General features: G+C 45.6%; 1 protein-coding gene and 1 long non-coding RNA gene across 2 annotated transcripts; one reads left to right on the forward strand and one right to left on the reverse strand.

Annotated features, from left to right (window-relative positions):
• Window positions 1-12,856: 12,856 nt before the first annotated feature.
• LOC149435022 (uncharacterized) lies at window positions 12,857-14,700 on the reverse strand. Its single transcript, XM_089663097.1, has 6 exons — window positions 14,576-14,700; window positions 13,876-14,010; window positions 13,666-13,789; window positions 13,452-13,549; window positions 13,135-13,362; window positions 12,857-13,055 (listed from the first exon to the last, which is right to left on the reverse strand). Exons 1-6 carry the CDS (start codon window positions 14,669-14,671, stop codon window positions 12,975-12,977), a joined length of 762 nt encoding a protein of 253 aa, XP_089519223.1. The 5' UTR covers window positions 14,672-14,700; the 3' UTR covers window positions 12,857-12,974.
• A 9,236-nt stretch (window positions 14,701-23,936) lies between these two features.
• On the forward strand, window positions 23,937-25,304 carry LOC149435023 (uncharacterized). Its single transcript, XR_016308571.1, has 3 exons — window positions 23,937-24,016; window positions 24,967-25,100; window positions 25,187-25,304. It is a non-coding gene; the product is annotated as an uncharacterized LOC149435023 (long non-coding RNA).
• The last annotated feature ends 2,282 nt before the right edge of the window (window positions 25,305-27,586 follow it).

Genomic DNA, 27,586 nt, shown 5'->3' on the forward strand with positions numbered 1-27,586 from the left:
ACATGTCTGATTACTGGATCCCTCATTTGTAGAAGAATCATATCTTTCTTTTGCAGCTGGATGTTTTCTGGTACCCCTAGAGCAGTGGGGCAGCAATACATGTCTGGGATACACTCTTCACCAGCTCCCAATGAGTCAACAACTCGTAAGTCAGAGAAAACAATATTGTCTCCTTGTACAGCAGCTGTAGCACAGTAGGCAGCCACAGCAGGCCCAGGTACTTCCTCCCATTCACTTTCTTCTAAGTTCATTGGCAATCCAGGATTTCTGGAGAGAGCATCAGCCCCAATATTTTTGGGTCCTGGCTTGTACTTGAGAGTGAATTGGTAATTAGACAAGGCAGCAAGCCACCTATGACCAGTGGCATCCAGCTTGGCTGTAGTCAAAACATAAGTGAGGGGGTTATTATTAGTTCTCACCTCAAACTGAGCCCCATACAAGTAATCATGCAGCTTTTCAACAATAGCCCACTTCAGGGCAAGAAATTCCAGTTTGTGAACAGGAAAATTAGTTTCTGCTGGGCTTAGACTGTGACTGATATAAGCAACAGGCCTTAGACCTCCTGGGTACTCCTGATGGAGGACTCCACCTAACCCATCATAGCTGGCATCTACATGCAGAACGTATGGCTTTTGTGGGTCTACATAAGCAACACTGGTGCTTCTGTAAGGCTTTTTTAAGCTGTAGAAAAGTTTCCTCACAAGCAGAAGTTCACCTCTCACTGAAAGGAGTTTTGCTGGTTGTGTCAATACCAGGTGTCTCTTTAAGCAAGTCATTAAGAGGCCGATCAGTCTTGGAATAGTCTCTAATGAAGCGGCGATAATAGCCACAAAACCCCAAGAAGGACCTCAGTTCTGTCAGATTTGTGGGATGGAGCCAGGTTACCACAGCCTCCACTTTAGCAGGATCAGTTGCTACCCCTTATGCAGATACGATGTGGCCCACAAAGTTTACTGAAGAATGGGCAAACTTACATTTGTAAGACCTTCTCTCCTCAAACGATCAAGCACTTTAAAAAGTCTCTGATCATGCTCCTCCAGGGTAGAGCCAAAAACAATTATGTCATCTAGGTAGACAATACATTGAGTGGGACAAAGGTCTCCCAGTGTCCGATCCATTAGACGCTGGAAAGTTGCAGGTGCACCACTAATTCCCTGAGGCATTCTAGCAAACTGGAAAACCCCAGGGGGCAAATAAAAGCTGTCTTTTCTTGATCTTCCTCACTCATTGGTACTTGGTAATACCCGGATCTTAAGTCCATTACTGTGAACCATTTGCTGCCTTGCAGGGCATCAAGAGCTTCCTCAATGCGAGGTAGCGTGTATTAATCTGGAACCGTTCGCCGATTTAGAGTCCTGTAATCAACACATATTTGCACTCCATCATTTTTCTTTCTGACCATCACTATTGGGGATGCATACGGGCTTTTAGACTCAACAATGATGTTTTGATCTTTAATTTTGTGCAAGCACTCTCGAACATCATCCAGATCTTTAGGAGGTATGCGCCTGGATCTTTCTCTAAAGGGGGTGCTATCTGTTAGGCAAATACTGCGTTAAATACTTTAAGCTCACCCGACATCCATGTCATCAGTAGAGAAAACGTCATTGTATTCCATTAGCTGCTCTTCTAGTACTTGTTTGTGCTCTGCAGGACTATCAGCACCATTAAGGTGAAAGTCTAATTTGGTTTCTTTCTCCTCGACCTTGGCAGGGTAAGAGCTAATGGTTTCCACTGGGTAACAATAGGCTACCTCCTGCCAGGCTGGTATTATAACTGGGTATGTGATAACATTCCGAACAGTAACAGCATCCACTCTTGGACATTTTAAATGATAGTACGAGAAAGGAAAGACTATCTCCCAGCCATTCTTTGCAGCCTCTTTCAGATCAGTCTCTAGCAGGAAAAAGCTACCGTTTGCACCTGGTGAAATTTCCACATAAACCTGCAACACTCTCACTCCCCCGGCTGGAAGCTCTATGGGATGCCATGGATTCCCCACACATCCTCCAGGAAGATCAGGAGCAAAAGTTTGGCAGATATTTTGAAGTTCTGGAGCAACAGGCAGTGAAGGTAGAGGAGTATCCTGTTGTGGCTGAAGAAATCTTATGAAAGCAGCCTCAACGGCTTCAACATTGGAACCCACAATCATAGGAGCAGACTCGCTACCCCCGGGTGGAGGGCTCACATAGGCAATGACTTTAAGTGGGGGATCCTCATCAGCTGTCACACCAGGAATGCGAAGCTCAACTTCTAAACAACCATCCATAAAAACAGGATTTTCTCCCACACCATAAACAGGTATAGTGTCCATAGGTTTCAATGGGAGGTGGCTTAAGTGTTGCTGATAGAAGGGTCTATAGATAATAGTCACCTGAGAGCCGGTGTCAAACAGAGCAGTATTGGGTATATCATTAACAAACTGAAAGTACATCTGCGACCTACTCCAGGCAGTTTAGTGAACATTTGTTTTCTTGATTTTCTCTGTTTTCTTTTATACATTTTTCCAGCTTTACTATGAATTTCAGAACTATCAGCAATCTGTAGACACTGATGAACTGTGTGGCCTGTTTGTCCACAGCGGAAACATTCAATGTGGAAGAGAGGCTTATCACTGGAGGTTTTATCAGCAGATAGAGCTCTAGGCTGTGGAAGTCCACCAACTTCTTTGTTTTTAGCAACAGTCTCATTTTTGTGCTCACCCCAAGAACTCTGATGAACTTTGCTTTTAGAAGGGGTACTAAAAAGGATATGAGCCTCCTGTTTCTTTACTTCACTCATAGTTTCAGTAAAGTAAAGTTTCTCTCTCTCAAAACAACTCTTAGGGCCGGTGACATTGGGTGATGCGGCAGAAGCCCCTTTATGATTTGAGCAGTCCTTAATTTATCAACATCTGCAGGAGAGATGACCTTTTCAGTGAGCAATCTTCCTAGAAGCACTTCTAGCCTCCTCACAAACACAGAAACATCCTCTCCCTCTCTATGCTTTGTCTGTTTACAATCAGCAATCTGCATCTGATCCGGGTCACGGTGCCGTCCATAAGCATCTGTCAAAATATCAATATATTCTTGAGCACTGGTACTCACATGTGTGTCCTTGTAAGCTCTGACAATAATGGATGCTGGTGGTCTTAAGCTTTCCATGATGCGCTGTTTTTCTTTTCCTCTGTGCATATCCATTCCTCTATCACTTGTGCAAAATCTTTCCACACTTCAAAGCTTTCTTCACCAGCAGGGACAGGTAGCACTCCGGAAAAAGCCTTTCATTTGCTGTAATAATCAGCATGTAAATTCTAAGCAATGACTTCAGTGACTCAATATTTGTTTCCTGCATGGTGGCTGTAGCAGGCGACATTTCAGACTCTCCTGATGAAGTCGTTGTGTTCAATGGTTCACACTTTACAGGCAGGGCTGGTAACTCTCTCCTTACTGGAGGTGAAATCACTGGAAATACTACAGCACAACCAATTGCTTCAGCCCCTTTGGGATTTATGCAGAAGGGCCCTTTATCTGGATTTAAATCCACCTCACTGAGACAAAGATAATGGGTATACAGTTCACAACTCTCATCCTCTTCTCTTTTATCCACAAGAGTGGCATACTGCAAGGTTTTATTTGCTTTTAGTGCCTCCTGCAGTCTGTGGGAACTCAGTGATAGGCACATATGAAATGGCAAATGTCCTTTCAGGTGGCAGTCCCTCTTCTAGGGCTCACTGCCTCACAGCTTCTGTTAATAACAATGACATGGTAGTTCCTTAATGTCCTGATCCAAGATAGCTCTCAGCAGTGCCTCCAAATGTAGTGCTATTTGTACACTCTTTGTGGCTACTGGGGTATGATGGTGTCACCTGTATAGTATTCAGGAGCAGAATCCTTATAATCTGTGTGATCAGGACAAGATCTCTAACAAGCACTAGTGCCTCCACTCAATTGGGGCTTGTGGATAACAAGTGATATCCCAACTGAGAAATGTATCATCCACATAGACAGTAATCCACACAGCATTGTATATGAAAGTCCATGTATTGAAGAAATCATATTCAGTGACCATCCAACATAAAGTATCTTCCAAACAGAAACATTAAAGCATTAACAGTGTTTTCTGCATGTCTCAGTGAGGGGAGGCTGCAACACTTACAGTCTAAGTTATCTCTCTCCCCCAGGAAATCCACACCCCTCTCTTTCCAACAAGTGCTCTCTCTGATGACCTCATCCTCAGTGCCCAGAGAGCATAGCAGCCATATTGGAAAAGGGCGAAACAAACACTGCATAATAGAAGTATACACTGGAAAATGGGCAAAGTAATTATCACATCACTACACGTTATGTAACACAGTGTTATGTCCCAATGTCATAGCCATAGATGCCTCCACTCCCATTTTCTATCCCTGCATAACTGCCTGTATATATATATAATTCCTAACTCTGATGTCAGATTTCATCCTGCCTCTTCTTTCCAGACCTTCTTAAATCTTTTTAGGAACTCCGTAGTTGATTCCATACTGCTCTGCTTACAAGCAACTGCTGTAGCTAGTGACTGTTTATCTTTCCACAACTTCTTCATTTCTGCGATTAACTCCTTCCACATCTGTTTCTGTCCTATGGACGTTCTCCACTCATAGTACACTGTTGGTTCAAACGGCTCATGAAGCTCATATATAGTAGGCACGTTGGTCCAATCCCAACCTGATTCCATATCATATCCCAAAATTCCATCGATGATTATCTTCATGTCCTGTTGTGAACATTGCTGCCCCTGCGTTGCTCTTTTCAAGTAGTTTATGGCAGCAGTGGGGTTTTTCCGAGGATCAGGACAACCCTTTATAATGTCGTTAACATCATTAATTTCCATTTGATCACCACATCACATCCCACAATGATGGAAGGGTAAGCTTGGGTGGCTCCCTCGTCTTCAGCGTCTTTTCTGGACCTATAATAATACTTACCAAATTCTTCTGAATTATCCTGCTCCTGCTGACTCACCTCTACATCTCCTTTTGAATCTTGATACGTCCCTCTCCTGTACTGTCTGCTCTTTTACCATGGATGTCTGTCCGCCTCATTTCAATCGATTTCTTACTACCTTTCATTTTTTTTCTTGGTCCTGGGCAGCAGAGCAGCCAGTTTGCTGCATCTGGTCTAATGTCCTTCCCAATGTAATTTTTGTTTCTTTCCACTCTTTATTCATTTCACACATTGATAAACTTCAACCTGACCTGAAGAATCTTCCACGCACCACAGATCACTGCCAAATGGCCTCTTTCATTGGTGTGAGATGGTGGGAGCTCTTGGGCTGGGACAGAGTGTAATGCATTTCTCCTCCGAGACAACAAATAATCCTCATCCTTAGTGAGCTGAGGATACAGCTGAATATAATCAGGAAGCGCAGTGGCAGGCGTCAAAGAAGTGGCAAAAAAAGGATTATTACTGTGTTTAGCTACTGGGGCAGAAGGGATTGGTGTCGGGTGCTTATATCCTGGGGCATACTTCAACCAATTCAATGCTCCCTCTCATATATTTCATATCCCACTCAGGATCTGGACCAAAATAGGGAAAGTCAGTTTCATCCCCTAAACATGTCCCCTTTATCATATCCATGTGAAAGTCATCATTGTCCCCATCTCTGGGAAAAGGACTGGCACTCCCCATGGTTGAACTCCACCCCACCAAGCTGTCCACTCATGGGACAAGACAACAATCCCAAGGTGACACTCAGGTAACATATTCTTTACATGTCTCATTAGCTGGTAGTTGGGATTTTTCTAGAGATGATCCGTCTTCCTTAGTAAAGTTCTTTAAGTTTTCTTTCTCTTAATACTTTACACGGTGGCTCCGGAGGGTCTGGGTACTTCCCCTTACCTTGGGAGTTTCCCATCATCACTGCAAAGCAAAGAAGCAATATTATGTGAGCTGGCCTATGTGTTTCTGTCCCGGTGATGACTCTTTGTGCCGGGTGAAGCTGGACTGAACTCACATAGAGCTCCGACAAATTTCTTCTCAACTGCACAAGTGCTTCAAGGCTGAAAATCCCCTGGACAGGTACACCCCTATTGTGACTCCTTCAGACTGTCACCATGCTTTCACCTATCCCAGGTCAATGGAGAAATCTCCTCGCTGAGTAGATGGGGCGTCTCACAGTCCTACAGAGACTTAGAATACATCTACTGAACAGTTTCTCTGGTTACAAGCGTACATAATCACTGAACACACTACTCTGTATGATTGTATGGAGGACATACACACATTTCTTATACATCAACCTAGGTTCTGTTTAACCCCGCGAGCTCCCAAAGCTCCAGCGGACAATTGCTCGTGCTACCGCAGCACAGAGGCTTGGTGGAGATAGGGGGCGATCAGGGCAAAGGAAGACAAAAAATGCTCACTTACCTCCGATGGCCGATCCTATCCCACTTCTGACACCACTTCTGTCAGGAACATCAATTTATGCCGGCCTCCTCCTCCATACAAACATCCAGTTCAAAGTACTTTGGGAATAATACAAGTCAGACATCTGGATGTGTGATGCAAAATGTGACTTCTTTATTATTCATCAAGCTTTAAGTAATAAATGAGAATGCGGCATATTTCAGGCGGTTTCCATAAAGCACCAATCAGAATACAGAATAGAGATTTCAGTAAACTACTCCACGGCGCATCATAACAAAAATACAACAGGATAGTGACTTCTGTGATTTCTATAAACAAGAAATGTGTGCATAGATACCAGCATTCACATCCCACAGGAACATCTTGTATGTACAACAAACCAGTTAGTAGGCACAAAGCAAAAGTGAGTGAACTATTAACCCTTTCATATAGTAGGTGGAGCTAATTACTGATTCTTAGCACCATCTAAAAGGACAAATAGGGTTTTTTTGGTTTAAAATCAATGGTTGGTTTAATCCTGAGGTTTTATTCAATGTATGTTCATTAATATCTACTGTGCTCATAAATGTATGAGTGTGATCTCCGGCATTTGTATGACACCACCCCTAACATAGTAAACTAAAAATATGTTGGGGGAGAGAGACAAGCATGTGTCCAGCCATGACAAATTCTGGCCATATTTTAATAAACACTGATTTCCTATAATCGTCAGCTCCATCTAGTGGCCATAGTGAGGCTCCAAAACGCCTCAATCAGCAAAAACAGTTCAATACATTATGGCCACTAGATGGAGCCAATGATCATAGGAAATCACTGTATGAAAAGACCAACATGTGACATGGCTGAATGATTGCTGGACATATTAGTTCATCTATTCTCTAAGTGGGGTGGTATCTATTGGGCCAATCCCTTTTACAAACCACACATAATATCTCCCTTCAAAGTGAAAACAGAAACAATTTGCACAAAATCAAAGAGTAGAAATATTTTCCGGTGGATCCCCTCTACCCAGACCCCATATGTAGACATACAGTGAATGAAATGCGTATTTGCTACCCTGCTGATGGTGAATGTTTGCCCCTCACACAGAAATGATTGGTCTAAAAATCGAATGTTCGCTGTATCGTAACACTGAGACAGAACAGCAACAACAAATTCAGCAGAAATGCGTCTAACAAATGATGACTGATCTGCATGTTCATGAGGGAAATAAGGATTTGATCCCCTTCACAAAACATGACTTAGTACTTAGTGGCAAATCCCTTGTTGGCAATCACAGAGGTAAGACGTTTCCTGGAGTTGGCCCCCAGCTTCACACACATCTCAGGAGGGATTTTGGCCTACTCCTCTTGGCAGATCCTCTCCAAGTCATTAAGGTTTGGTGGCTGACGTTTGGCAACTCAAACTTTCAGCTCCCTCTACAGATTTTCAATCGGATAAAGGTGTGGAGACTGGCTAGGCCACTCCAGGACCTTAATGTGCTTCTTCTTGAGCTGCTCCTTTGTTGCCTTGGCCGTGTGTTTTGGGTCATTGTCATGCTGAAACACCCATCCAGCACCCATTTTCAATTCCCTGGCTGAGGGAAGATGGTTCTCACCCAAGATTTGATGGTACATTGCCCCGTCCATCGTCCCTTTGATACGGTGCAGTTGTTCTGTCCCCTTAGCAGAAAAACATCCCCAAAGCAGAATGTTTCCCCCACCATGTTTCACAGTTGGGATGGTGTTCTTGGGGTCATAGGCAGCATTTCTCCTCCTTCAAACACGGCGAGTTGAGTTGATGCCAAAGAGCTGGATTTTGGTCTCCTCTGACCACAACACTTCCCACCAGTCCTCCTCTGCATCATCCAGATGTTCAGTGGCAGACTTCAGACGGGCCTGGACATTTGCTTTCTTGAGCAGAGGGACCTTGCGGGCACTGCAGGATTTCAGTCCTTGTCGGCGTAGTGTGTTACCAATTGTTTTCTTGGTGACTGTGGTCCCAGCTGCCTGGAGATCATTGACAAGATCCTCACGTGTAGTTCTGGGATGATTCCTCACTGTTCTCATGATCATTGACACCCCACGAGGGGAGATCTTGCATGGTGCACCAGACCTAGGGAGACTGACACTTGTTTTGTGTTTCTTCCATTTGTGAATGATTGCACCAACTGTTGTCACCTTCTCACCAAGCTACTTGGCCATAGTTTGGTAGCCCAGTCCAGCCTTGTGTAGGTCTACCATCTTGTCCCTGACATCCTTGGACAGCTCTTTGGTCTTTGCCATGGTGGAGAGTTTGGAATCTGATGGTTTGATTGCTCCTGTGGACAGGTGTCTTTTATACAGATAACACAATGAGATTAGCAGCACTCCCTTTAAGAGACTGGCTCTAATCTCAGCTTGTTACCTGTATGAAAGACACCTGGTAGCCAGAAATCCTGCTGAATGATAGGGGATCAAATCCTTCTTTCCCTCATGAACATGCAGATCCGTCATCATTTGTTAGACGCATTTCTGCTGAATTTGTTGTTGTATTCTGTCTCTCAGTGTTACACCGAACATTCCATTGTTAGACCGATCATTTCTGTGTGAGGGGCAAACATTCACCATCAGCAGGGGATAAAATACGCATTTCCTTCACTGTAGGCTGCACCCCAACGAAAAGTCAGTCCAGTGCTCTAGGTCAGGACTACATTTTTATTCTTCTCCTGCTATCAATGGCCAAACCCGGTCCCACACTTCATCCATGTCTTTGGGGGCCTCTCATCTCCTTATGAACTGTTTCTTCCATGATGAAGATCAGCCATGGAGTATATCTGAGGTGTATATCAGGGTGTGCTTCTTCCCCACATGAGAGCTGGGATGTCCAGCAACTTTCATCTAGAAGACATTTCCCGCACTCAAGGCACTAATACACCTCCAGGGTTGTGTGGGACCCCTGATGTACAGGAACACAGAACTTCAGTGAGGAACATTTCCCTCACTCAGGACAGGAAAGTGATTTCTCCCCTGCATGAGATCTCTGATGTGTATGAAGGAAGGACATCTCTAAAAAACCTTTTCCACACTCAGAACAAGAATACGGCTTCTCCATGTGAGATCTTTGATATGTGTGAAGATAGGATTTCCGTGAAAAACATTTCCCACACTCAGGACAGGAATATGGCTTTTCTCCTGTGTGAGATCTCTGATGTGTGTGAAGATTGGACTTCTGTGAAAAACATTTCCCACACTCAGGACAAGAATACGGCTTCTCCCCCGTGTGAGATCTTTGATGTGTGTGAAGATAGGATTTCTGTGAAAAACATTTCCCACACTCAGGACAGGAATATAGCGTTTCTCCTGTGTGAGATCTCTGATGTTGATGGAGTTTGGACTTTGCTGAAAAACATTTCCCACACTCAGGACAGGAATACGGCTTTCCCCCGTGTGAGATCTCTGATGTTTATGAAGATTGGACTTCAGGGAAAAACATTTCCCACACTCAGGACAAGAATATGGCTTCTCCCCCGTGTGAGATCTCTGATGTTGATGAAGTTTGGACTTCACTGAAAAACATTTCCCACACTCAGGACAGGAATATGACTTCTCCCCCGTATGAGATCTCTGATGTGTGTGAAGATAGGACAGTTGTGAAAAACATTTCCAGCACGCAGGACAGGAATATGGCTTTTCCCCTGTGTGAGATCTCTGATGTGTGTGAAGATAGGAATTCTGTGAAAAACATTTCCCGCACTCAGGACAGGAATACGGCTTCTCCCCTGTGTGAGATCTTTTATGCACATTAAGTTTGGATTTAGAACAGAAACCCTTCCCGCACTCAGGACAGGAGAATCTCTTCCCTGTTGGAAGGCCGGCCCGGTCCCGCACAGTCTGAGGTTCCTCAGGATACGAGGAATCCGATGGTCCATCTACACTGGGTGGAGCCGGATGGACATTGGAAGTAGTAGGGTTTTCTCCTGGACTATACTGTGTGATGTCCTCATCTTCTACTTTCCAGTCTGGAGACAAAGTGAGACAATCCTCGGAGGTTTTCCTCATCTCCCGGCCATGGACTAAAATACAAAGACAAAGAGGATTACTAGACAGGAGCTGATTGATTCCCCCAAACCAGGACTCCACCCACATCCGGCAGCTTGGTCTCTGAGGAGCTTATAATTCCACCCTCAAGGGAACTAGGAAATGGCTCCTCTGATCTCCTACCAGGTCATTTCTTTATTCATGGACCTTAGTCAGAGAGTGAGGAAACAACCAGAACTGTCTTTTATAGGAGGGACAGTGATGAGGGGATTATAGGACGAGGGTCCCCACCCCCTCTATCACTCATCGCCATCTTCCAAACACAAGAAGTACTGCACTTCCTTATTTAGTCCATGATTTAGTCATGAAGAACAGCGGGGCTGAGCCCCACCAGAGGTCAGAGAGTGAGGATGGGGGGAGAACAACCAAGATGAAGACTGGACTGATCCTGAAGACCACCATCATTGGGGTATTGACTCCTCCCTCATTATCACTTTCTGTTCAAGGGTCCAAAGTTGGAGGATGTTATCACATTATTATCACCATGTAAAAGTCTGTGCTCCAATCACATCATCCGATATAAAATGTCCAGCTGGGAGGAAATGGGGGGAACAAAAGAGAATCCATATTATGTGTATACATAGCAGTGGGGGGAGGGGGGAAAGCAGAAGTCAGGAGTATGTAATGTACAGCATATAGTATATAGTGCAGGGGTCAGGAGTATGTAATGTACAACATAGAGTATACAGTACAGGGGTCAGGAGTATGTAATGTACAACATAGAGTATACAGTGCAGAGGTCAGGAGTATGTAATGTACAACATAGAGTATATAGTGCAGGGGTCAAGAGTATGTAATGTACAACATAAAGTATATAGTGAAGGGGTCAGGAGTATGTAATGTACAACATAGAGTATATAGTGCAGGGGTCAGGAGTATGTAATGTACAACAAAGAGTATATAGTTCAGGGGTCAGGAGTATGTAATATACAACACAGAGTATATAGTGCAGGGGTCAGGAGTATGTAATGTACAACATAGAGTATATAGTGCAGGGGTCAGGAGTATGTAATGTACAACATAGAGTATATAGTGCAGGGGTCAGGAGTATGTAATGTACAACATAGAGTATATAGTGCAGGGGTCAGGAGTATGTAATGTACAACATAAAGTATATAGTGCAGGGGTCAGGAGGATGTAATGTACAACATACAGTATATAGTGCAGGGGTCAGGAGTATGTAATGTACAACATAGAGTATATAGTGCAGGGGTCAGGAGTATGTAATGTACAACAAAGAGTATATAGTTCAGGGGTCAGGAGTATGTAATATACAACACAGAGTATATAGTGCAGGGGTCAGGAGTATGTAATGTACAACATAGAGTATATAGTGCAGGGGTCAGGAGTATGTAATGTACAACATAGAGTATATAGTGCAGGGGTCAGGAGTATGTAATGTACAACATAGAGTATATAGTGCAGGGGTCAGGAGTATGTAATGTACAACATAAAGTATATAGTGCAGGGGTCAGGAGGATGTAATGTACAACATACAGTATATAGTGCAGGGGTCAGGAGTATGTAATGTACAACATAGAGTATATAGTGCAGGGGTCAGGAGTATGTAATGTACAACATAGAGTATATAGTGCAGGGGTCAGGAGTATGTAATGTACAACATAAAGTATATAGTGCAGGGGTCAGGAGGATGTAATGTACAACATACAGTATATAGTGCAGGGGTAAGGACTCATAATATTGTTATTCAGTAATTAAAGGTCCTTAAAGGGTTGCTTGCCTCCCATCTCCTGAGACTGCACTCAGTGACTTGGGTCTGAGACACTAGACATATCCCTCCACCCGGCACAGCCAGCAGATAACAGAGAAGGTACCCTGGAGGAGTCAGGCACAAGGCAGGAGACCCCAGTCACATGTCCTGGGTGCCTACATTATGTAATGTTTATAGTAAAAATCCACATTTTGCTGCCAGCTGAACCCCAGAACCTCCATAAATCCAGTCTAGATACATAAATTGTGTCTGCAGCACAGAGAAGGAAGATTATCCGAGAGAAATCCAGGAATACAGGACGGGGAACACAGCTCAGGAAAGTGACCAGGGGATTACAGGCTGATATCACCCAGTCCCCGCCCTACTCTGGACCAATCAGTGAGCAGTATGGGTGGAGGAATGGATTTAGTGTTCATGACCCACCTGTGCTGATCTCTGTAGGAGTGTCCTCCTCTATAAATGTCCCCGTTATTCCATCCTCCTCCATAGACTGCTGATCATCCCTCACATACGCCTCTTCTTCTTCTGCTTTCACCTCAAATTCTATATCGATTGGATCTCCACTCTAAATCAAGGAAATGAGAGAAAATATCATCTGTAAAATGTAAGGTCACATAAAAATCCACACATTGTCTCTATGAATCCATGTTCTAGATGCTCCATCCCACCAACCTTGCAATGGGGAGGGATGGTGTGACCTTCCTGTGTGGAATCCCGGGAATACAGAGGACGGGGACATCTCTCTGGTGGGTTCCTGGTATTAGGTGACTCCATCATATCCTTGTGTCCTTCTGAAAACTACTCCATCACTCCATACTCCTCATCCTCCTCTTTATACTCTTCTTTAACATCAATATTATCATCCCCGAGGATTCCACTCTGAAAGATATAATAAAACATTCATTGTAACAAACATGCTGTGTATAAATCACAACTACCAATAATTGTCATCATCTACCTGATGATGGTGAGGGATGGTGTGACCTTCCTGTGTGGAATCCCGGGAATACAGAGGACGGGGACATCTCTCTAGTGGGTTCCCGTAGCTGGATGACTCCACCATGGTGTCCTGGTACAGATCTTTGTGTTCTTTTAGAAGCTCTGACTCCTCCATCCCCCCATCCTCATCCTCCTCCTCTTTTATCTCTTCTTTAACCTCAACTTTAGGATCTCTCAGGTTTCCACTCTGAATATATAATAAAAATGACATCAATGGTAACAATGCAGATAATGTACAGATCCTAATGATACTATCAGTGATTGTTCCTCATCTACCTGATGATGGTGAGGGTTGGTGTGACCTTCCTGTGTGGAATCCCGGGAATCCAGAGGACGGGGACATCTCTCTGGTGGGTTCCCATGACTGGATCCATCTGTAGGAAACACACACACTGACTGAATCCATTGTTTCTATGTGTTTATCAGATGATGGGGGATCTAGGTGGATCCTCCGTACTGCTCTCTCCTTTACAATAAAGTCTCCTCTTACCCGGTGATGTGAGGGGCGGCTGATTGTCCATCATGACGTCCTTGTAGAGATCCTTGTGTCCTTCTAAATACTCCCTCTCCTCCATGGAGAAATAGACAGTGACACCCTGACACCTTATAGGAACCTGACACACACAATGATACAGTCACCATCCAGACACATCCCTTGTCTGTTACTGGAGAATGTCCCAGAATTCCCGGCACCGCTCACCTCTCCTGTCAGCAGCTCCATCATCTTCTTGGTGACTTCTAGAATCTTCTCCATGTTGTGTCTCTCAGGGTTTAGGGAGTCACATGGAGGCACTGTGATGGTCATATGATCACCTGACTTCAGAAGAGGAAATCTCTGTATTGAGGAACCAATAGGAATATCATGTTAGATTCCCAGAATCCTCCTCACCTCTCCGGTCAGGTCTGTGTTTTATTAATAGAGATGAGAGTGATGTCATGTGACCTCCCAGAATCCTCCTCACCTCTCCGGTCAGGTCTGTGTTTTTATAATAGAGATGAGAGTGATGTCATGTGACCTCCCAGAATCCTCCTCACCTCTCCGGTCAGGTTTGTGTTTTATTAGTAGAGATGAGAGTGATGTTATGTGACCTCCCAGAATCCTTCACACCTCTCCGGTCAGGTCTGTATTTTATTAATAGAGATGAGAGTGATGTCATGTGACCTCCCAGAATCCTCCTCACCTCTCCGGTCAGGTCTGTATTTTATTAATAGAGATGAGAGTGATGTCATGTGACCTCCCAGAATCCTCCTCACCTCTCCGGTCAGGCCTGTGTTTTATTAATAGAGATGAGAGTGATGTCATGTGACCTCCCAGAATCCTCCTCACCTCTCCGGTCAGGTCTGTGTTTTATTAATAGAAATAAGAGTTATGTCATGTGACCTCCCAGAATCCTCCTCACCTCTCCGGTCAGCAGGTAGATGATCTCCAGGGTGAGGTTTAGTATCTTCTCAGTCATGTGACTCCGGTCCTCCTCCATCCTCATTGGTGCCATCATGTGATCTATACAGGTCTCCTTGTAGACGGATAACTTTGGGAAATGAAAGTAAGAATGATTTGGATGGTATTGGTCACACAATAATAGGATGTGGATGTGAGGGGGGAATAGGAGGGTTGCTGGACATTGAAGAACTACTCCCCCCATGGGAAGACATTTTGTTTGGACTGTTTAGTGTTTACTACAATTTTGAGGTCCGGGGCCCCTTTTCTCTGTTGGGTTTGTTTGGTCTCTGAACTGGTTTTGATGAGTTTTAGATCTGCAGACAAGGAATGATAAATCTGATCCTTCCTATGACTAGTCTGCTCTGAGGCAGTGCTGTGAGGTCAATGTCGGCTCATCATGCAGGGATGGTCACTTTACATCACCCGACGCCCGGGACATGTAGTTCTGGGGGCCGGGCAAGTATTGTGTTTAATCTTTATCCCTGCTGAGGGCAAGCCGCAGGGCTCTCCTTTCAGGTGTCAGCCTCTGCCACCCTGTGTGTCTGATCCTCTCCTGTACCTACTATGCTACCCCGACTCTGCTTGCCCATCTGTGGGCCCGGGTCAGCGGGTGTCGGAGGGTAGAGGGGATGGAGTAGACCGGACACATTCACTCCCTTCTAGTCCTGACCCAGAAGTGACGTTATGACAGATTTCCCGACCATCGAGGCCAGCAAAGAATGTAATGCAATGCGATGTGCACTACATTATATCCAATGGAGTACAGGGGAGACATTGGGGGTCTTTTAGACCCTGGATGTCTCAATAAAGAGAACCTGTCATCAAAAGTCATCACATAGAGGACTTTGTCCCCTTAAGTAAAAATGTTTTTTTTAATTGTAAACAATTAAAGTTACACCCAAGTACATAACTCCTCCCCTTAAAACATTTTGAGGCTCCCCCTCCCCCACATATATATGCACAGCCAAACGTAAGAGCACACGCTGGAGGGCCTACACGTGATAACATTGATTGTGATACACGTTACATATCGCCGGTCACACCAGAATGAGAGGATAATTCTAGGAGCAGACCTCCTCCGTACTCTATACTGATGACCTAGAAGGGGCTATAAATGTGTCCCCTATAGATAATACCGGGACTAAAGGTTGTCACCATTTCAGCACACACAACTTAAGGTTTGACATGTTGGATATCTATTTACTCGCTGCAACCTCGGCTTTTATATTTTTACACATAAATGGGTCATTTATTGCTTTTTGTGCCCTGAAATCAGCTTAAGTGTATTTTTTAATGAAATTTGGCATTTCCTAGACTTTGTGATAACATTTTGTGACATAAAAAATTAGAACTGCCGCTATTTTATTCTCTAAAGTCTCTACTTTCCGAAAATCTATATTTTGGGGGTTTTGTGTCATCTTCAGGATAAAATGATTTTTTAAATGTGCAAAAACAGCTCTGGGAGTGAAAGGGAGAAAGGATAAGCTGGACACGCCCCTTTCCTGAGGAGCAGCCAATCGGTTCTCATTACACTGCAAGGTCTCTCCCCTCCCTCCTAGTCCCCGGGTGCAGTGCTGGAGACAGGCGGGGGAGGGGAGGAGGAGATAAACAGCGCAATGTTACACATATTACACATTTAAGTTGCTATAAAGCCCCTTTCATTGCTTAAACCCCCAACATTCCTAAAAGAGCCTCAGATTTATATACATTTGTTGTAAATAGGAAATAACATCTTATTACCTCCTCTGCTGCCACTTCCACCAACGTCTCCTCTATACTTCTTCCCACCTCACCTCTCATCTGGAACTTCCTGTCTGTACCTGACATCACTTCCTGTCTGTGCCTGACATCACTTCCTGTCTGTACCTGACATCACTTCCTGTCTGTGCCTGAAATCACTTCCGGTCTGTGCCTGACATCACTTCCTGTCTGTACCTGACATCACTTCCTGTTTGTCCCAGATATCACTTCCTGTCTGCATTCCATAGAGACTTCCTGTGTGAGTATAGGTGAGATCAGCACCTTGTGGAGTTCAGAGGAACTGCAGCCCCGAGATCCATCCCATAATCCCCCTTCCTGTATAATATGTACCTTACAGGGATACTACGGGAGATGAAACATTACTGAATAAAGGAAGAAGAAATAAATGTAACTCTTATGTAACCAACTGTTCAACAAACATCTCTTATTACATATAGAAAAGTCTTACAAACACAGAACACAAAATACAAATGTATAGCTAATGAGAGCGATCCCGCCAAACCTGATCCTTCTGGGGGGGACAATGCAAAAATATATATCAATCCACTCATAATGACATCATCTTCTGGGAGTGTCTGCACATCCATCCATTTCATACACATTTCATGTCTCAGCAGATCTCCTGCAGGGTATTAGCTCCCATTTCCCTTTCTATGTCTCGGCAGATCTCCTGCAGCCTATTAGCTCCCATTTCCCTTTCTATGTCTCGGCAGATCTCCTGCAGCCTATTAGCACCCATTTACCTTTCTATGTCTCAGCGGATCTCCTGCAGCCTATTAACACCCATTTCCCTTTCTATGTCTCGGCAGATCTCCTGCAGCCTATTAGCACCCATTTCCCTTTCTATGTCTCGGCAGATCTCCTGCAGCCTATTAGCTCCCATTTCCCTTTCTATGTCTCGGCAGATCTCTTGCAGCCTATTAGCACCCATTTCCCTTTCTATGTCTCAGCAGATCTCCTGCAGCCTATTAGCGCCCATTTTCATCTCTATGTCTCAGCGGATCTCCTGCAGCCTATTAGCACCCATTTCCATCTCTATGTCACATATTACAACAAGCAGTCACAAAGGTAAATGTAAAATAAAAGCAGAGAGGGAGAGAAGGCTGATAAAGCAGCTCATCGATGAGAGGTACATAAGAACATACAATGTCAATACAAAACAGTGACATGGCCATCAATCACAAACGATCGGAGCAGACAGATCGGTGTCATAGGTGTCCCGTGGGTCCTGAACTGCCTCCAGCACAGGGACAGTAGCAGGGTGTAAAGCAGGTAGGTACTCCAACTTTCTCATTTCTGCTCTGACCTTCATCAGTGCCGGTAACATGGGGGACATAGAAGACAGCCAATGCATGGGAATGGTTCTCCTGGCTGCCCTCAGAATGTAGGTGGAAAGTTTCCTCGCACATTTAGAGAGACCCGAAAAGGTAGACCCAACAGAAAGTAAATGGGCTCAAAAGGGACAGGAGCCAGGAAAAGTAACTATAGATGAGCGAATCGAACATGACGAAGTGGAATTCGTTCCGAAGATTTGGAAAAATTCGATTCGCGACGAATCCGAAGATTAGCAAACTTCGGATGCACGAATTGAATTTTCCCAAAAATGGCAGCGACATGTGTGGCGACGGAGCGGGGATCTCTGGGAAGGCGCGCTGACCCATAATGCATTCATTCATGACATGTGATCGCATTAGCCAATCAGCAGCCAGCCAGCACTGTGTAATGGTGGAGCTATAAATCGCGGCCATCTTAGAATTCTCCATTAGCCTCCGGTCATTCAAGAGAGACAGACCTGTGTGTATTAAGGGACAGAGTTAGGGTCACAGAGACTTTAGGGCCACAGAATCGTTACTCAGGGACACAGAATCGTTACTCAGGGACATAGAATTGTTACTCAGGGACACAGAATCGTTACTCAGGGACACAGAATGGTTACTCAGGGACACAGAATCGTTACTCAGGGACACAGAATTGTTACTCAGGGACACAGAATCGTTACTTAGGGCCACAGCTATCAAAGAATCGAAAATTTAAAGTGACATACACCCTTTTTTTTTTTGGTGGCTGTCGTGCACAGTTGGTGCTGCAGTTTGCCGATTGTGCAAAATAAACTGACTTTCTGCTTCACAACCACTATTGTACGTTCAAAGAGTTAAATCCATTTACACGCCGGGTGGCGGTAATATTTTTTGGTTGATTAGTGCATTCCAGTGACATAAACGTACAGTTTCCAGCCAACGGCAAGCTGCAATTGACCGATTGTGTACAATAAACTGACTTTGTGCTTCACAACCACTATTGTACGTTCAAAGAGTTAAATCCGGTTTTATTTTTGGGGTGCTTATTGAAATAAAGAGTATGTCAGACAACATGCAGAGGAGTGGCAGAGGAGGCAATGTTTCAGGAGCGAGCAGATGTGGCAGCAGAGGAAGGGGTCGAGGCAGCACTAGTCGCAGCCAGAGGCCAGTGCTCCCGGTGTCATCAAGCGGTCGTGCCTCCTCATGCTGCTGCCAGGTCCAGAGTGTGTCATGGGTCCCTGTACGGCCTCCCATTGCTGCTGTCTCCATCGCCACACTCTGCCATGTGCCACTTTCAGGTCTCCTCACACTGCTGGTGGGTTCCATTTTGTCATAGGGTGCTGTATGGCCTCCCATTGCTGCTGCCTCCACCGCCACACTGTGGCTCCACACTCTGGTTTTGGCCCCGTGACTGCCCAAATGAGTGAAGTGTGCGGTGATTCTAAGATCGACGGCACTCATCTGCATGTCATACTGACTGACAGTATTATTTCTCTTCCCCAGCAGACTCCAAGGGCATTTAAATTAAAGGTACAGTGTTCTGCACTAATATAAAGGCTCTCTGAAGCCTAGAAACACCCTTTTACAAGTTAAATTCGCAGCGAATATATTCGCCTCAAATCAAATTTATTCCGCGAATTCGGCGAATCAGCCGAATCGAATTTTTGAATAATTCGCTCATCTCTAAAAGTAACCACAATGGGGTAAGGACCTCCTCCAAAAGGGCGCAATGGACCGGCAATCCCAAAAAAATGTGGAAAAGAGTGTCAGTTTCCGTCCCACAACACCAGCAAACAGAAGAAACATTCGGGTTACTATCATGGAGAACCTCAGGGGTCCGATACCAAAACATCGGGGTCTTAGAAGGATTTTCTGTATACATTACACACACAGAAGATTTAGAAGAGGCCTCCCAAATCCTACTCCATTGATCCAACCCAATATCACATTGAAGGAAACGGGACCATTTACACATATAAAGGGGAGAACCAATAGAAAAAGGGCATCTACAAGCAATGTATACGTAGCGGAAATGATGTCCCGGTGGTGTGGGCCTTGGATGCAGATATGATCTAAAGGGGTAGGTTGTTCAAGAGTCAGAGAAGAGGCTTTGGAGGCAAAAATGTGTTGTATCTGTAGATAAAATACTGATGGGGTGGAATGCGAGCAGCTTTTTGAATGTCAGGGAAGGATTTAAGGTTGTGAATTACGGGATGGACCAAATGTTGCAATTGGAATAGATTAGCCTCAGCCCAAGGATGGACTCGACCAATGGCCAGACTATCTGGGAGACTTGGATTAAAAATGATGTTGGTCAAGGGGGAACACTTAGAGCCTAGGATGAATCTAACCCTACACCTCCTCCATATAGACAACATAAACTGCATGGGTCCTAATATGAGAGGAGAGGTAGTGCGGGCTGTGACAAAATAAGTCCCCCTCATTCCCTCTTTACACCAAGTCACGGCCAGACATGCACGCCTCTGTTAGCTAGTCGCTGTGGCCGTGTGCATGTGGGTGGGATCTGTGACAGCCTCTGATGACTCCTCTGTCATCCAATAAAGCTGATGGACCTCAGATGTCTTCCTTGTCCTACGATGAAGCTGATGGACCTCTGATGTCTCCCCTGTCTTCTGATGAAGTTGATGGACCTCTGATGACTCCCCTGTCCTCCAATAAAGCTGATGGAACTCTGATGTCTCCCTTGTCCTACGATGAAGCTGATGGACCTCTGATGTCTCCCCTGTCCTCTGATGAAGCTGATAGACCTCTGATTTCTCCTCTGTCCTCTGATAAAGCTAATGGACCTCTGATGTCTCCCCTGTGTCCAATGAGACTGATGGACCTCTGATGTCTCCCCTGTCCTCTGATGAAGCTGAAAGACCTTTGATTTCTCCTCTGTCCTCTGATGAAGCTAATGGACCTCTGATGTCTCCCATCTATAATGAGGCTGATGGACCTCTGATGTGTGCCTATCCTCTGATGAAGCTGATGGACCTCTGATGACTCCCCTGTTCTCTGATAAAGCTGATGGACATCTGATGTCTCCCCTGTCCTCTGATAAAGCTGATGGACCTCTGATGACTCCCCTGTCCTCTGATGAAGCTAATGGACCTCTGGTGACTCCCCTGTCCTCTGATAAAGCTGATGGACCTCTGATGACTCCCCTGTCCTCTGATTAAGCTGATGGACCTCTGATGACTCCCCTGTCCTCTGATAAAGCTGATGGACCTCTGATGTGTACCTATGCTCTGATAAAGCTGATGGACCTCTGATGTCTCCTTTGTTCTACAATGAAGCTGATGGACATTTTGATGTCTCCCCATTCTCAGATGAAGCTGATGGACTTCTGATGTCTCTCCTGTCATCTGATGGACCTCTGACGCCTCCCCATCCTCTGATATCCACCAGTCAATGTTCACTGAAGGAAGGGGGATCCAGGAGTGAACATTCACTGAAGGAAGGGGAGATCCATGAACGAATGCTCACTCCAGGAGGGAGAAATCCAGGAGTGAATGTTCACCATGGGAAGTGGAAATCCAGGAGTAAATGTTCAATGAAGGAAGGGGGGATCCAGGAGAGAATGTTCACTAATCTCCCACCCCTCTAACTGGTATCACCCCCTGTGTCAATCCTAGGTGTGCTAATGGGCCCATGGCAGGGGTGTGTGGGGTGACCTACCTTTACCAGGGTGTGTGGGGAAAACCCCCATTGCTGGGCTATGCAGGGGGACCTACTATTACTTATGTGTATGGAGGAATCCACCATAACCTGGGTGTGTGCGGGAGGGCTCACCATTACCAGGGTGTGTGTGCGGGGGGGGCACCATTGCTGGGGTGTGTGGGGGAACCCCCCATTACAATAGAGTTCAGGGGAGCCAACCATTACTGGGGTATATGGGGGACCCACCATTTGTCAATAAGATAACACCGTGTTATCATTAGTTCATTTTTAAAGTGGAGTTCCCCTTCATCTTCATACTTCTCCTAATGTTGGATGAGGAACTGGTATGGATACTAAAGGGGAACCCCACACTTATTTAGTTTTGAAGCAGAGTTTTCCTTTATATTGTTAGACCTCACAGTTGAGCTGAACTTTTACTGCCCCCTATATCTGCAGAGGCAGTGGGCAGTGTCTACACATATCCCAGTAGTGATGGTTGTCTTCGCAGTCACAGCAGGAATTATCCCCAAGATGTCACTTTTGATGGGTGTAGCTCCTGCTGAATGTGACCCATTGAAGTGAATGAGGCTGTTCTTTGACCCCAACAAGTGCAGGCAATGCATGTGCCTCACAAACTGCACCAAAAACACAAGGCAGGTGCATTTTTTATGTGGTTTGCCATGTTTTCCATTGATTTCAATGGGGAGGTGCATTTTTTGTGTTTACCACACCAAGCCTGCACTAAAAATGTGACAAGCAGGACTTCAAAAAATGCAGCGGCCCCGCATCGGCTGAGTGTAAAAAGGAATCTGGGAGGGAAATGTAATTTGTTGGCAATTTAAAACTCTTCTCTAGATCTGTAAATGTCAGCGACGTGCGATGATTGACACCCCCTTACCCAGATAATGGGGACTTGTAATCTGACAGATTCACACAGGAATTGTTCATTGCTGAAGGAGCCCCGAGAAACCTTTGGAGGACCCTGACTGAGAAAGGCTGGACTAGGCAGTCATATATTTCTGTCCCGCTTGGTGGGAGTGGAGGTGACCCCTCTATAAGTGTAACGATCCCCCCGAAGGGGCTGCTTAAGTTTGTTCACTCCACCACTCTGCCTCTCAACCCCAAGAACTGTCTCAGCCCCAACTGACACCCCTGACAATAGTGAAGTACAAGGACCAATGAAAAGCACACACGGTATAATAAACACAGAGATCAGCTTTACTGGAAGACCTCTATGGGAAGTAATAAACATGAACAACAGGTATACGTTCGGTGAATCCAGAGAACAGCAAATCCTGAGACCGGAAGCAATAGAACTCACTTTTACACTCAGGCTGCTTTCAGGGGATTCCAACTGTGAATAACCCCAAGAGCAGAGGAAACACTTACATGGCGCCCTCAAAGTGGGTCTAAACCCCTTTACATAAACTCAGCTCTATGATGTCCAAGCAGGAGAAGAGCAGAAGGATGACTCTCTGTGGTGTCAGACTTCTCCCTTCTAACCCCCGACACCACAAGCCCAATAGGCAAACACTGCGCCCAACTGATGCTTCATAGCTACTTTCCAAGGTAGAGCTATTCCCTCCCACACCATGCAATATAGAGGCCTGAATACGCATGCGCGTGCCCGTATGGCACCAGTAACTTCAGTCTCTTGGTAACAGGATGAATGTTGGGGTCTTCAGCGAGACACTTTCATTGGTGCACTTACACTCCTATGGTAAAGTATCATTGTAATCCCGTGGCAGGATTTGTATAGCAAAGCAAACACTGTGTCTGTATAGCAGGACCATCTACACAACCCAGTGCCTGGTGAGTATGGGAGAAGTGTCATGTCTCTGTGTGCCGTGTTCCTGTCATCTGCCAGGGGGCAAAATCCCTCTCACCAGATCCTGGGACTAAGGCCCAAACCATGGTCCTGGAAATGACCGGCTCCTGTGGTCACCTCACGATGAGCCCTTCACACTGTCGGTGTAGGCACTGTACTGTAGGCCACATCTCTCAGGTTGGATGTTCCCTGACTGATGCAGATACCTAAACATGGAGTGAACTGACCCTGAGCACTTCTCTGCCAGGTCCAGACTGTCTCCTGCCACATGCAGACTGTCTCCCCTCAGGAAAAACAAGATGGAGTCCTTCACTCTGCTCTCACTAAGCATGCTGGTCTCTGTAGTTCCATCCCTCATATCAGCCTATCAGGCCATTTCTGTTCAGGACTGCATATCCCACAATGCTTTGCAGCTGCACCTCCTGCTTGAGAAAGTCCCTGTCATTGGCTCCTTTAATACCTCTTCTGATTGGCTCTCTCTGTGTTACAGTCTGAGAGGAGAAGGGAGGGGCTGAAATCCCTGACTGCCTTGTGTGTATCCAGTGAAAGTGTCAGATTTCACAGGAGATGCCAGTCAGCAGGTTACAGCAGTCACAGATAGGAGTCATTTCCTCCCCTACACAAGGATCTACAGTCCATACACACCCAGCACAAGGCCGGGGCCACACTACCAGACGCTTCTCGGGGCTGCAGTTCCTCTGAGCTCCACAAGGTGGGGATCTCACTTCTACCCACACAGGAAGTCTCTATGGAAGACAGACAGGAAGTGATGTCAGGTACAGACAGGAAGTGATGGCAGACATAGACAGGAGGTAGAGATGAGACGTGGCTGAAAGTAGCAGCAGAGGAGGTAATATTATTATTATACAGTATTTATAAAGCGCCAATAGTTCGCTCAGCGCTGTACATTACAAAGGGGACAGAACATGTGACAGAACAATACCAATACAATGCAAAACATGAGGGGATCGAGGGCCCTGCTCTTTCGAGCTTACAATCTAGGAGATAAGATGTTATGTTCTATTTACACCCAGTAACTCCCTCCTCTTCCTCCATAGTCATTTCCGTCCTCTTCCTCCATAGTCACTGTGACGTCTTTTATCTCCAGCAGATGATGATACACACATATATAGTGTGGGAACCCAGATGAACCCCTTCAGGGGCAGAACATTCCCCCACTTCCAGGGCCGGAACATTCCCCTCATTGTGGAGAGGTGTCACCTTTCCCACCAATCACTCTCTTACCTCATCAGTCTATACCAAAGGATTATACCACTTTTATAAATGGCGGGGGATGGAGAATCCTATGACATCACACTGACCTCACAGCTCCTCCTCCTAATGTCCCTCCATCCAGAGTCAGGGAATCCTATGACATCACACTGACCTCACAGCCCCTCCTCCCAATGTCCCTCCATCCAGAGTCAGAGAATCCTATGACATCACACTGACCTCACAGCCCCTCCTCCCAATGTCCCTCCATCCAGAGTCAGGGAATCCTATGACATCACACTGACCTCACAGCCCCTCCTCCCAATGTCCCTTCATCCAGCTCTTTTTTATTTTTTTCCGGTGCTCTTAAGATATGGGTGGACACTTTACATCCTCACAGCCAAAGCAGAACTGTTGCTCCAGCATTTTATGTAATGACGTCAGAATTCATTTTATCTGCGTAGTGTGGGGGTCCTGTGGGGGGAAATTATACCTCAGCCTGAAGTGGGGCTTTAATAAAATGGAGACCTGAATGGAGAGGTGAGGAGGATTCTGGGAATATCATTTGATGTGACTATTTGTGTTCAGATGTAGAGTTTTCCTCCTGTGAAGTCTGGAGATCATATGACATCACATTGCCTCCACCTCCCTCCCTGATAGAAGAGAGAAAGAAGAAGATTCTAGAAGTCACCAGAGAGATCACTGAGCTGCTGACAGGAGAGGTGAGCGGTGCCGGGAATTCTGGGACATTCTCCAGTAACAGACAAGGGATGTGTCTGGATGGTGACTGTATCATTGTGTGTGTCAGGTTCCTATAAGGTGTCAGGGTGTCACTGTCTATTTCTCCATGGAGGAGTGGGAGTATTTAGAAGGACACAAGGATCTCTACAAGGACGTCATGATGGACAATCAGCCGCCCCTCACATCACCGGGTAAGAGGAGACTTTATTGTAAAGGAGAGAGCAGTACGGAGGATCCACCTAGATCCCCCATCATCTGATAAACACATAGAAACAATGGATTCAGTCAGTGTGTGTGTTTCCTACAGATGGATCCAGTCATGGGAACCCACCAGAGAGATGTCCCCGTCCTCTGTATTCCCAGGATTCCACACAGGAAGGTCACACCATCCCTCACCATCATCAGGTAGATGATGACAATTATTGGTAGTTGTGATTTATACACAGCATGTTTGTTACAATGAATGTTTTATTATATCTTTCAGAGTGGAATCCTCGGGGATGAGAATATTGATGTTAAAGAAGAGTATAAAGAGGAGGATGAGGAGTATGGAGTGATGGAGGAGTTTTCAGAAGGACACAAGGATATGATGGAGCCACCTAATACCAGGAACCCCCCAGAGAGATGTCCCCGTCCTCTGTATTCCCGGGATTACACACAGGAAGGTCACACCATCCCTCACTATTACAAGGTTGGTGGGATGGAGAATCTAGAACAGGGGTGGGCAAACTTTTTGACTTGAGGGCCGCAATGGGTTCATATATTGGACCCAGGGGCCGGACCAAGAGTAGATGAATGATGCGTATGTGTCATCCATAGTAAGTATAGTAATATTCCCCCATAGTAAGCATAGTAATTAATCCCCCATATAGTAATTCATCCCCCATAGTAATTTATCCCCCATATAGTAATTCATCCCCCATAGTAATTCATCCCCCATAGTAATTCATCCCCCATATAGTAATTCATCCCCCATAGTAATTCATCCCCCATATAGTAATTCATCCCCCATATATTAATTCATCCCCCATATAGTAATTTATCCCCCATATAGTAATTCATCCCCCATAGTAATTCATCCCCCCCATAGTAATTCACCCCCCCATAGTAATTCATCCCCCATAGTAATTCATCCCCCATAGTAATTCATCCCCCATATAGTAATTCATCCCCCATAGTAATTCATCCCCCATAGTAATTAATCCCCCATATAGTAATTCATCCCCCATATAGTAATTCATCCCCCATATAGTAATTCATCCCCCATATAGTAATTCATCCCCCATAGTAATTCATCCCCCATAGTAATTCATTCCCCATATTAATTCATCCCCCATATAGTAATTCATCCCCCATATTAAGTCCCCAAGTCCCCCCTGTGTCAATTCACTTACCTTTGCTCCGTGCGTTCCTCTCGCCGTGTTCCCGCACCGTTCCGGTGTAGCATGAAAATCTGTCTCCTATGAGGATCTGTCCCCCTCGACGTATCTGCGCATGTGCCAGTTTCAGGCATTAGCAGCCGATCGGCGATCTCCGGCACATGCGCAGATACGTCGAGGGGGGACAGATCCTCATAGGAGACAGATTTTCATGCTACACCGGTCTTCAGGCCGGACTGTGAGAGGAGCCTAGCTCCCCTCACGTTCGTCACGCTGCCCCTCCTACACACATCCTGACAGCCATCCTCACAGTATCACGCTCCGCGGGCCGGATTAAAAGGTCCGCCGGGCCATATACGGCCCGCGGGCCGTAGTTTGCCCATTGCTGATCTAGAACATGGACTTGTAGAGACTATGGGCTCCAATCACAAAGCGGTATCTTCCCGTATCCCAGTATGTAGTAAGATGCTGCATGCTGTTTTTTAGTAGTGAAGCCTGCGGGTAATTTACCACTGGTGTCCTTAGCAACACTTGTAAATAGCTTGTTGTTAAGGAGAGGGCAGCCGCCAGTGTCCCCAACAACCAGTAAACAAGGAGCGGACGGCCGCCAAGTTCCCCGCTGACAGCTGTGACAGGTCTGGTATGGATTTTGATGAGAACCCCGATGCCAAAATAATAAAAAAAAAGGCGTGGGTTCCCCTTCAAAATCAATACCAGACCCTTAGTGAGTGCCCACCTTCCTCCTGAACCATACCAGGCCACATACCCTCAACATGAGGTGGGTGCTTCAGGGCAGGGGCGCTCTGCCAATCCCAAAAGCACCTTATTCTTGTGTCGATGGGGACAAGGGTCCCTTTCCCACAACCCTGGGCAGTGGGTGGGGTGCTTATTGGAATCTGGAAGCCACCTTTAGCAAGGAGGCCCCCAGATCCCGGCCCCCCACAATGTTAATGAGTATAGAGTACAGGTGAAACTCACAAAAATGAGAATATGGTGCAAAAGTTCATTTATTTCAGTGCAGCAACTTAAAAGGTGAAACTAATATATGAGACTCATTCCATGCAAAGCAAGATAGTTCAAGCCATGAT

The sequence above is a fragment of the Staurois parvus genome, unplaced genomic scaffold (assembly GCF_062004578.1).
Source record: "Staurois parvus isolate SC_StPar_1 unplaced genomic scaffold, SC_StPar_1.0 ptg001623l, whole genome shotgun sequence".
Taxonomy (NCBI): Eukaryota; Metazoa; Chordata; class Amphibia; order Anura; family Ranidae; genus Staurois; species Staurois parvus.